This window comes from Coturnix japonica, chromosome 3 (assembly GCF_001577835.2).
Source record: "Coturnix japonica isolate 7356 chromosome 3, Coturnix japonica 2.1, whole genome shotgun sequence".
NCBI lineage: Eukaryota > Metazoa > Chordata > Aves > Galliformes > Phasianidae > Coturnix > Coturnix japonica.
The window spans coordinates 95,784,205-95,795,679 of NC_029518.1; the positions used below are offsets into that span (position 1 = coordinate 95,784,205).

Sequence of the window (11,475 nt, forward strand, 5' to 3'; positions counted from 1 at the left end):
TTATTTGGGATATGATGTTGCAACATCGGTCTGGATATAAGCCCCGGCCTCTTCTGCTCTGAACACTTGGCCTTCCAAACATCTCAGGAGCTCTCTAACCTTCTTGCTTGTTTCATTGCAGACGCCTGTAAAAGAGCCCAACAGCGAAAATGTAGATATCAGCAGTGGAGGTGGGGTGACGGGCTGGAAGAGCAAGTGTTGCTGAACGTTCTCCTTTATCACCAATCGCCATCCACCGCCTCTTTTTTCTCGCTGCAAAACAAACCACTCTGTCCGTTTTTAACCTTAAGCCAATGTTTTTGTTCCTCATCTTAACGAGCTCCTGTCTCCCTTTTGTTCTCCCACGTAGGACAGCTTGTGTGCTTATAATTTCCTCAACGTGTGTAGGAAAATCATCTCCGTGACTTCATGTTTTTATTTTTTTTTACTGTACCTGCTCCACTCACCACTACGTTTTGGTTGTATGATAGCCCCGCTCCTTCCGCCATTAAAACATAGAGTAATCGTATATTCGACTCTCTTCTGCAAATGGTATAAGAATAAAAGCTAGAATTAACGATTCCTTTTGTACAACAGTGGAATTTTCTGTCCTGGATAACGTGCTCGAGTCACCGTGTTCATTTAGATGCAGCAGCAAAAGAGCCAGGAAAACACTCAACGTTCGCCTTTGAGTGTGTGAATGGGGTTTCTTTTGTCCTGTGCCTTACGTGGAAAGGAACTTTTTATTTTCACTTTGATTTCCCTTCTGGTGGAAGCATGTGCAGGGGAGACACGGCATCCATCCCTGACCATTTCCAAGTACCCAGCTCTTTTGTGATTGCTTTCTGTAACCGTTGGTGTCATGCATCGAGGACAAAGGGTGGTGCAAAAAAAAACAAACAAAGCAACTACTACTACTGCTACTGCTACTACTGCTGCTCCATTGAACGCGCCGCGTCTCCTTTTGGCGATCTGGCCATTCGGAACCGTTCCTGCTGCCGTTTTCTTTTCTCACTCGCAGCTCTTTCCTTTTTGCCTGCATGCCGCTTTGATTTGCTTTCCTCCATGGTGTGATGTGTTAATTAAAAAGGATGGCAACGTGGTATGTTTGCCAAAAAAACTTAATACAAAGCACTGAGTTAGCTTTCGAGGTAAGATGTTGACGATACCTACTAATTTCCCTCTAGCCAATGTCAGTTCACTAGTATATCCTCTCTCCTCCTGCATAGCCGTTGGGTTTTATGATATGGAAGAGTTATTTGCATGCACTAGTTTTCTATGGAGGGTGATGTGGTTGTCTACTTTATGTGTATGAATATAACACGCGATTCCCAAACTGACAGCGTTTTAACGTGAACTTCTTCAGTTCTCTCTCACCGTGAGCCGCTCCAACAACGAGCTGTTGGGTAGCCGAGCACGAGGCCGAGTCCAGCTAGGTTAGAAAGGAAGAAATAGCAACAAAAACTGAGACAAAAGTCGGCAGTTTAATTTATTACCTCCCCCTTCCCTCCCCCCCAAAACCTTCCACTTCCCGAGCCTCGCGTTCCTCTCCAAGCTCACTCTGGTCTGGTTGAGTTTTGGACTTTCTCCAGTCTCGATGACGCCGTGGGTAAACGCTGGTTGAATTTTAACACGATGACGGTGTTTGAACGCGGAGATCCCAGTTCTGAGAGCCGCCTCCCATGTAGGGATGTGGTCCCTGTCCCCATTAGGCTCCACCTTCCTCCTAAACTGCACTTTCAAACATTATATCAAAAGGGAAAACGGAGCAAACAGACACCTTGTCGTCGTCGTCGTTGTTTTTTCTTTGATAGATAACCTTGCTTTGAAACGTGAGCTTTTTATTTGCTCCTGGGGCTTGGCTCCTTCTGCGTCAACCCATCGGGACCCCCCTGTTGTAGGCGCTGTGCTGGCGGCTCCCACCCCTCACACCCAACCTCGGCATCGCCGTGACCTCGGCCGAGTCTTTAAACCCAAACATCTCTACAGGTTCTGCTTCCCTCTGTGCAAAGATACCTGAACGTTGCCCGTGTGGCTTTGGCTTGGCTTGGCCTTTAGTGGAGCGCGAGGCCCAGCCGAGGAGGAGCGAGCGACCAGAGTCAGTTCAGATGCTAAAAACACACCAGATAACGGCGATGATCTTTAGGTTAAACCGCTTTAGCGTTAACTACGGCCTGGAGGTGGGGGTAAGGGGCAAAGCCAGCCTGGGGGCTGCTCCTTCTGGGCACGGCTCACTTAATTCAATTGGTCCCGATGAACCGAACCCCCTGAAGCTGATGGGTTGGTTGTGTGAGCGCCTCGAGCAGGTGGGGCCGGGCTGGAAGCCGCGCTTCATCCCATTACATTTGATGGTGGGAAAGAGAAACAGAAACAGCATCGACTTCAGGTCTAGGAATTAAACTCCCATGCCTACAATTTTTTTACTTAATCTTTTAATATTTTTGCTACTCCACTCTGGCTTTTTATTTAAAACACATTCTTTTGTACCACTTAACTGTATCAAATTGTATAAAAGATCACTGTCCCATTCTTGGTCATACCAAGAGCAAATAAAAGCTTTTATAAACTTGAACCGCTTCCTTCCTGGGCCCCACGTGTCCCATTGCTTTCCCAATCCATCCCCCCAACAGGCTCCATGCTGTGACCGTGTGGATGTGGCAATAAAGCCTTCCTGCTCTAAGGAATGGTGTTTGGATGCGGACTTTGCTTGGTGTGATGTACAGGGCCTACTTCCCATTTGGGACCGTACAGCAACCCGATGTCCCCCACTGTGCCTGCAGTTGGTGGCTGAGTTGCTGCCCTCCCCCCGGCCCCTATTGGCAGCAGCCCTGCTGGCTGCGTGGTGGGATGTGGATGTGGCCACACTTGGCCTCGTTTCCTCCACCTGCTGTGATGGGAGATGAAGGGCTTCGTGTTGAGGCTGTGGCAGCCGACAGTGCAGCCCTGCAGCCCAGAGGTGTCACTGTGCCGCCATCGCGGTGCCGTCCGTGGGGAGGTGCTGGTTCTCCCTGCCCTGCTCCAGCTCATCGCGCTGGCTGTGATGGAACCTGCTCTGATGTGAATCCGATGGGCTCCCCGCTCCATCTCCGTTCCTTTCCCATCCCCATCCCTGCTCCAACCCCATCCTCGCTCCATCCTTCCCTTCTACATTCCTGCCCCTTTCCCATCTCCATCCCCTTCCCACCCCAAGGCTGATCCAACCCCAGCTCTGTTTCTTCCCCATCACACCTGCATCCCCATCTCCTTTCCTGCCCCATCCCCACCCCTGCTCCTTTCCCTGCCCCATCCCAACCGCTGCTCCATCCCCATTCCTTCCCTCTCCCCATCTCCATCCCTTCTCTTTCCCCATCCCATTTCTTCCACCAACTTCAGAGTCTCATACGATCACTAAGATATCCCGGCCCCAACAACACTCAGGGGAGGCTGTAACCCCCTCACCCCCCTCCCCGGTTCCGGCTCTGAGCGTGGGGGCTCGCAGCCCCCCGGGAAACCTTTAGGGGCCGCCCAAAGGAGGCGTCTCCCACCTCCAACCCTCCCCTCCTCCCCCTTCTCCATCCTTACTCCCCCTCCATCCCTTTCCCCACCCGGCTCCGGGTCCCGGTGAACGACACCGATGGGAAGCGGAGCGGTGGTGGCCGCCTCCCCCTCCCCTCACCGCGGCCTCGGGGCCTCCTGAGCCCGACGGCGGCGATGAAGCGGAGGAGATGGAGAAGCTGGCGGCGGGGCTGGCCCGGCTCCGCTGGAACCCCGCGGCTCTGCCCCTGGATGCCATCGTCAGCAAGTGCCGGCTGCCCACGTTGGTGTGCCTGGGGCAGGGTGAGAGCGGAGGGGGTAAAGGGGGAAGGATGGGGGGGTGGTAGGGGTTGGGAACGAGGGGGCTGTGGGGGACGGAGGGATGGAGTGTGCAAGGGATGGGGATAGAGGGACGTAGGGTTGGGGATGGAGGGGTGAGAGCAGGGGGAGTGTGGGGCACGTGGATGGGGGCAGAGGGATGGAGGAGCGGGGAGGGGATGCTGGGGGTGTGGATGGGGACATGGGACGGGGACAGGGATGAGGGATGGGGACATGGGGATTGAGAGCACGAGGGGGATGACAGACATGGACAGGGAGAGAGGAATGGGGTCGGCAGCTGGGGAGCATTGGGGGTGTGTGTGCAGGAGACAAGGATGGGGATAGAGGGATGGGGACATGGGGTGGAGACAGGGATGGGTACAGAGGAATAGGAAGCGTGAGGGGGATGTGGGGGATAGGGGTGAGGACAGCAGGACACGGGCAGAGGGGTGGGGAACATGGAGGAGATGCAGAGGGCAGGGATGGGGACAGAGGGACATGGACAGTGATGGGGAGAATGGAGATGTGGGGAATGGAGATGAGTGTAGGGACAGAAGGATGGGGAGCATGGAGGGGTGCAGGGGAGAGAGAGAAGGATGGAGGCAGAGGGATGGGAACAGGGACAGGGTGTGGGATGGAGGGATGGGGAGATGGGAGGGATGGGGGGCAGTGGAAGGCTGTAAGAAATAGATGGGACAAAAGGGAGATGGGGAGGCAGGAAGGATGTGGGATGTAGGGATGGTGGAGACGGGGACAGAGATGGGGATACAGGGGATGGAGGGGCTGGAGAAGGAGGGGGGCTGGGAACAAGGAAGGGACAGGAACAGGATGGAGCCAGAGCAGCAAAGCAACGGAGGGGCAGGGGATAGGGGCTGTTTTATGGCCCTTTTGGGGTGTCCACAGGGGGGTCCCATCAATGCTACTTGCCTGGCACAGGCGCCTGGGGACACAAAGGGGCTGCATGTGCAGCATCGCGCAGCCAGAGGCGGCTTTGCCCATTGCCTGGGTAACTGTTGCTGAGATTCCGGGCTGGAAGTGCATGGCACGGCCGTGTCCACTGCCTGCACCCCCCGCCTGCCCCACTGCTGCCAAGGTGTAGGGTGTAGGGTGCGCATGGGGCTGTGCACGGTGATGGGTTTGTGCCTCCCAGGTGCAAAAGTGTTTGTGTGGGTGCAGGAATACACACGGCTACGGGTTTGTGCACCAGGAATGTGCATGAGTTTTGCACGGGTGCAGAGGTGCTGCAAGGTGTGTAGGGACAGAGGAGGGTGTGAGGGGTTGGGGTGCACCCTCCAAGCTTGGTGTGTCCCTGGAGATGCTGTGCTGGGGTGCCGGGGCCCCCCGAGCCGCCTTTCCCTGTGTCAATAAACTTGTTGTTGTTCAGCTGCTGCTGCTGCAGCCTTTCAAGAGGGACAAAGAAATTGTTTCCAGGGCAACTGGAGGTTCTTGGCAGCGGGCACCTGCTCAACCCTGCACCCGGCAGCTCCCGTCGTGGCTGTCCCTGGGCCCTCAGCTCAGTGCCCCATATCACAGTGTCCCCATATCACAGTGTCCCCATACCCACACTGTCTGTCCCCATTCCCTCATTATCTCCATTCACTCACTGTCCCCAAACGTACGCTGTCCCCTCGCCTCCATTGTCTACGGGGCTGGTGGTACTTGAGGTGCATGGTGGGGACACCAATGGGACCGAACCTGGGGACCCAATGTGGTGGACACCTGCTGTTGGGTTGTGATCACGCTGTGTCCCCAATGGTCCCATCCCATCCCCGTCCCCTTGCAGGGGAGTCGGTGGAGGGGGTGAGTGCCCAGGATGTGCTGCTGATCCACTCGTGTCGCCAATGGACGACGGTGACGGCCCACAGCCTGGAGGAGGGTCACTACGTCATCGGCCCCAAAATCGACATCCCACTGCAGTACCCAGGTGGGGGAATGGGGTTGGGGATGGGACGGGATGGAGGTGGAGGCAGGGATGCATGGGGATAGGGACAGGGATGGGATGGTGGTGATGTGGATAGGGATGGGGACAAGGATGGGATGGGTTGGAATGGGGATGCAGGCAGAGGTGGGGATGGAGAAAGGGATATGGGTGAGGGTGGGGAGAGGAGTGGGGAAGGGACACGGGATGCAGAAAAGGATGGGATATGGACAGATAAGAGTGTGAGGGTGGAGATAGAGGCAAGGATGGGAGAGGGATGTGATGGAGACTGGATACAACTGGGAATGGGGTTAGTACTGGGATGGAATAGGGATGGAGACAGGGATGGGATAGGATACAATGGAGCTGGAGACAGGGATAGGGACAGAAATGGAACAAGGATGGGGATAGGGGTGGGTGGGATGAGAATGAAGACAAGGGTGGGACGTGGGTGGAGACTGAGATGGGAAAGGGGACAGGGACAGAAATGAAGACAGGGATTGGGATGGAGACAAGAATGGGATGGGGTTGGAAACAAAGATGTGATAGGATGGAATAGAGATGCAGACGGATAGAGAAAGAAACAGAGTAAGAATGTGGATGGGGATAGTAATGTATATAGAAATGGAGGTGGGATAGGGAGGGGATAGGGATGGAAATGGGGATGAGACATCAGTGGAGATGTGGATGGGAATGGGGAGAGGGTTGGGGATGGGGGTGGGGATATGGAGGGGATAGAGATGGGACATGGATGGGGATGGAATGGTGACAGGGACGTGGACAGGAACAGGAAGGACAGGAATGGGATAGGGGTGGGTATGGAATAGGGATGGGGCAGGCTGGGACCACCATAGCAGATGAAGGTGCTGAGATCACCACGGCCTCTGTAGCAGGAGCCTTAATGACCGCTCTAAGTGCTTGCCGTGGCAGTAATGAGTCCTGCTAATAAATAAATAATGGGAAATGCAGTGGGGGAGGAGCTGGACGCCCACCCCAGGGAAGGGGATGAGTTAACCAGCTGGTGGGGCCCAGCCGTGCCACAGCTCCATTCACACGGGCTTCTGTGCACCCCAAGCTTGTCCTGCAGCCTCTGCCCTCAGCTCAGCGCAGCACCCCGTCCTTGTCCTCCCTGGCTTTTCATGTCCCCTCCGTGCAGCCCAGCTCCGCAGCACTGAGTTAATATTCCCGTCAGGTCCCGTCCCTGTGACGCTTGTGCTAATGAAGGCAGCTTTGCTCCTCAGTGCTCCCTCGGGCTGCAGCTGCGCTGAGCCCCCATCACCCACCCTCACATCCCTGTCCTTGCATCCCCATGAGCCATGTGTGGGGCTGGGGGGCCTGTAGAGCTGGGACAGACACACAGGTACCTCTGAATGCTGCTTTGTCCACCAATGGGACATTTCTGCAGTCACTTTGGGGCATCCCCTTTAGCAGTGGGGGACTCTGGAGGGACCCTGGTGAGGTGTCCTCAGAGGATAAGTCTTGGGATGTCCCCAGAGTTGGATGGGGACTCAAGGACAGTTGCCTCAGTGACACGGTCCCCCCAGATTAGATGGGGACTCAATAGCAGCTGCCCCAGTGTCCAGTTGTGCCAATGGCTTACAAGGTCCATAGGGTTCCCATTAAATTCTATGGGGTCGGGTGTGCCCTACAGGGAAGTTCAAGCTGCTGGACCAGGACCGGGACATCCGTGAGCCCGTGCAATATTTCAATAGCGTGGAAGAGGTGGCCAGCATCTTCCCAGACCGCGTCTTTGTTATGGAGGCCATCACATTCAGCGTGAAGGTTGGTGTGGAGACAGCAGGGGGTGGAACAGGAGGGGATGGGAGGGTGGGCAGTAGGGGACACCAGGGGACAGTGGTGGGACAGCAGATGAAGATCAGGGAACGGTGGTACAAGGGATGGCAGTGGGACATGAAGAGGTGATGATGGGGCATTATGGGGTGGTGATGAGAAGTCAGGGTTGGTGGTGGGTCATCAGATGATGGCAGTGGGACATCAAGGGACAGTGATGGGACAATGGATGAACATGAGAGAGCGATGGTGAGGCAGAAGGAGCTGGTGGTGGGACATCAGCATGGTTGGTGGGATGCTATGGTAGTGGGACATTGGAGGGCGGTGGTGTGATATGAGGTGATTGGACATCGGGGTTGGTGATGGGACATCGGGGTTTGTGATGTGATGTTGTGGAATGGTGATGGGACACCAGAAAATGATGGTGGGACATTATGGGATGACAGTGGGACATGAAGGGGCCAGCGGTGGGACAGCAGAGGATGGCGATGGGATGTTGGGGTTGGTGAAGTGACATTATGGGATGGTGATGGGACGTAAGAAGATGGTGGTGGAATGACTTGATGAGGTGGTGACGGGCAGGTGGTGTCGGGGGAGTTCAGCGAGGACAGCGAGGTGTACAACTTCACACTGCACGCGGGGGACGAGCTGACGCTGATGGGGCAGGCAGAGATCCTGTGCGCCAAGACGGTGAAGGAGAAGTCACGCCTCAACACCCTCCTGCGGAAGCTGGGCAAGGCAGCGCCGGCGGCAGGAGCCAGGCAGGTGAAGGGCAAAATGCCCTGCCTGATCTGCATGAACCACCGCACCAACGAGAGCCTCAGCCTCCCCTTCCAGTGCAAGGGCCGCTTCAGCACCCGCAGCCCGCTGGAGCTGCGCCTGCAGGAGGGCGAGCACACCATCCGCAGCATCATCGAGAAGGTCCGGCTGCCCGTCAATGTGGCTGTGCCCAGCCGCCCGGCACGCAACCCTTACGACCTGCACGCCATCCGCGAGGGACACTGCTACAAGCTGGTGGGCATCATCTCCAAGACGGTGGTGCTGTGCTGCATCCTCCGGCGCGAACGCCTCGTGCCCTTCCACTTCTTGCTGCTGGCCGACATGCCGCGCTTCCAGCTGCCCGAGGGGCTGCTTGGGGGGGACCCTCAGCTGGAGAAGCTGCTGCGGGACAGCGCAGCATATTGTCATGAGCGCTTCAACCCCGATGAGTATTCGCGGGCCGTGCGGGAGGCCAAGCCGGATTTCTCGGAGGAATGTGCCAGCCCCCGGCGCCTGCGGCTCTGCCTGCCCAGCTGCGGCCGCGAGGAGCTCAGCCAACCCCTGCAGAGGCTCTCGCTCTGCTTCTATGGTGGGGGGCTGCCCCGTGCACCCCCGGATTCAGTCCCCCGCTGCCAGGATCCCCCTGATTTTACCGAGCCTGACAGGGAGTACGTGACACCCGACTGGGCTGAGCCTGAATTCAGGACTCAGGAGCCACTGGAGATCCCTTACGAAGAGCTCTGGAGCAACCAGGGCCTGGAGAACTGCTCTTCCTCACAGCCCGGCACTGCGGGGCGGCCAGATCTCATCACCTTTGGGACCACATCCCCGCTGCGACGCACCAGAGATGAGCCACTGGGGGATGCACCACCCCCGGTGCCACCCAAGTCGGAGGCGGTAAGGGGGACGCCGGGGTGGCACGTGTCAGCTCAGCCACCATGGCTTCATGGTGGAGCACCACCAGGTTGCCCAAATCCTCTAGGATCCATGGGGTGCTCACATCCTTTTATCCACATCCTTTGGGGATATCCATGCCACTGGCTCTGTCCAATGGGATGCCCACACCACAGGGTCCCTCCTTGCTCAGTGCGGCATCCGTAGCTCTGTGCATTGGGCTGTATCATGTGGCTCCATCCTCAGGAGAGCCTTGAAGCCCACAAGCTGCACCATCAGCACCAGAATCCCCTGGGTCCCTTGTGAGTACCCAAATCCTTTGGGATTCCCACACCAAAACCTGCACCAAGGGAAAACCAAAATGCCTTGGGATCTCTGCACCAAACCCTTTGGGCTCCCTGCACCACACCTTGCCAAGTCCTTAGGGCACCATTGGGTACCCAGAATTTTCAGGGTCCCTTGCACCTTGGGCTACCCTGCATCTCCCCAACCCTGCATCCTTGTGTCTTGATAACTGAGGACCAGAGGGGCACCCCAGCACTTCGGGGGTCCTAAGGCAGATCCCTGACATCACTCATCCCATTGCAGGTGAAGGAGGAGTGCCGGCTGCTGAATGCCCCCCCTGTGCCACCCCGGGGTGACCGCCCCACGGCCCCCCGCAGTCCCCCGGCCCCACTGCGCTTCCCGAAGCTGGCACCAGCTCCCTCGCCCAGCCCCAGCCTCTCCTACTATTCCTCAGGGCTGCAGGATGGGTGAGTGGTTTGGGGACAAGGGGTAGCCTAGGCTTGGGGGCAGGCTTTGGGGTGACACTCACCTTCTCCTTGCAGGTCAGCCCCACGGAGTGGCAGCGGCTCGCCCTCACCTGATGCTTACTCCCTCTATTGCTACCCCTGTGCCTGGGGAGACTGCAAAGCTGGGGACCCCCCTGGCTGCCCGCTGCCCCCTGCTGCCCCACCAGCACCCACCGCCTGGTCTGATCCCTGGACCTACACCGAGGCAGGGGCTGGGGGGAACAGCGGCTGCTCCACTCCACTGCCAGCAACTGAGCCACCTCTGAAGCCTTTCCGGAGCTGCCCCCGCCTCAAACCCCCTCATCCCCAAAAACGCTTTGCACCCTTTGGGGCGCTCAACCCCTTTGCCGGTGCAACAGAGTGGCCCGAGAGCCCCGAGTGGCCCAAACCACCTTCAGCCCCAGCTGCGCCCTCCTCCTCCTCTTCACCAGAGCCCTTTGAGGTGCCGGAGCCTGTGGCCCCCCCACGGCCACCCAAGGGCTTCGATGGGGACAGCATCATCATCCGCGGCACGGCCCCGCTCTCTCCTGCCATGCTGAGAGGCACCGAGGGTGGCGTCACCCACCTCTACCTGGCACAGGGCGTCATCGAGGTGCCACCGGGGACATGGGGTGAAGGGGGGGGCCCGCCGGCTGCCCCCAGACCCAGTGGGGATGGTTCACCCTGGCTGCCCCCCGCTGACCTGTCAGCCCTGTCGGTGGAGGAGGTCTCCAAGTGCCTACGTTTCATTGGTCTCTCAGAGGACGTTGTCAGCTTCTTTGCGCGGGAGCGCATCGACGGCAGCATTTTCGTGCAGCTCAGCGAAGAGATCCTGGCTGATGATTTCCGCCTCACTAAGCTCCAGGTGAAGAAAATTATGCAGTTCATCAAGGGCTGGCGCCCCAAAATCTAGCCTGATGATGGGGTACCCACGGGTGCCCCAACCCAGCAGTGCCTCTCCCCGCTTTCAGCTGTGGGGTTTCCTTCTTCCTGAGCCTCTCCCTTTCCTGTTGTAACACTGGACGGTTCATTTCGGCTCGAAAGGGCTGGAAAATATTGGGAGTTTGCATTGACTGGTTTAACTTAATCCTTGTGGATTAGTGTAATAAAACATACGGGAGAAAACGAGCTGCTGGAAGAGCCCCTTGCTTGGGGAGGAGGGGGACAGGGACCCTCAATGCAGAGGATGGAAGGGTGGCATAGCACACTTCACACTGTCCCTATGTCCCCTGTGGCTCTGCTCAGGCTGGGAGACAGACCTGGCACCACAGCAAGGTGGAGGCCAACAGGGCTCTGAAATCTGTGACAGGTGCAGAGATTTAAAGCCTTTTAGTTTAAATTGAGCTCTCCCCACGGGGGGACCCTTCTGGCCTTTGGCTGCTTGATTCGCAATTACAGGCGGGTCCATCTGCCAAGATAACACTGGCGGCAGCGCTCAGGGCCAGACAAAAGAGCCGGAGGCTCCTTGCAGGCACTGATGGATGGTGGAGGTGACAGAGCAGGGCTTTGTTCTGCACTGCCGGCCTTTTTCCA

General features: G+C 57.4%; 2 protein-coding genes across 3 annotated transcripts in view; both read left to right on the top strand.

Moving 5' to 3' along the window:
* RAB10 (RAB10, member RAS oncogene family) overlaps nucleotides 1–2,548 on the top strand; it is a 29,382-nt gene extending 26,834 nt beyond the window's left edge. Inside the window, exon 6 of one of the 2 annotated variants that reach the window (XM_015859783.2) lies at nucleotides 122–2,548. In XM_015859783.2, coding sequence (XP_015715269.1) covers nucleotides 122–205 — 84 coding nt within the window. In that variant the 3' untranslated portion in view covers nucleotides 206–2,548. The remainder of the gene's footprint in view (nucleotides 1–121) is intronic. The other variant, XM_015859784.2, reaches the window with a different exon arrangement.
* Nucleotides 2,549–2,660: 112 nt separating this feature from the next.
* GAREM2 (GRB2 associated regulator of MAPK1 subtype 2) lies at nucleotides 2,661–11,070 on the top strand. Its single transcript, XM_015859743.2, has 6 exons — nucleotides 2,661–3,795; nucleotides 5,594–5,734; nucleotides 7,380–7,510; nucleotides 8,102–9,175; nucleotides 9,761–9,924; nucleotides 10,000–11,070. Exons 1-6 carry the CDS (start codon nucleotides 3,684–3,686, stop codon nucleotides 10,853–10,855), a joined length of 2,478 nt encoding a protein of 825 aa, XP_015715229.1. The 5' UTR covers nucleotides 2,661–3,683; the 3' UTR covers nucleotides 10,856–11,070.
* Nucleotides 11,071–11,475: the final 405 nt, after the last annotated feature.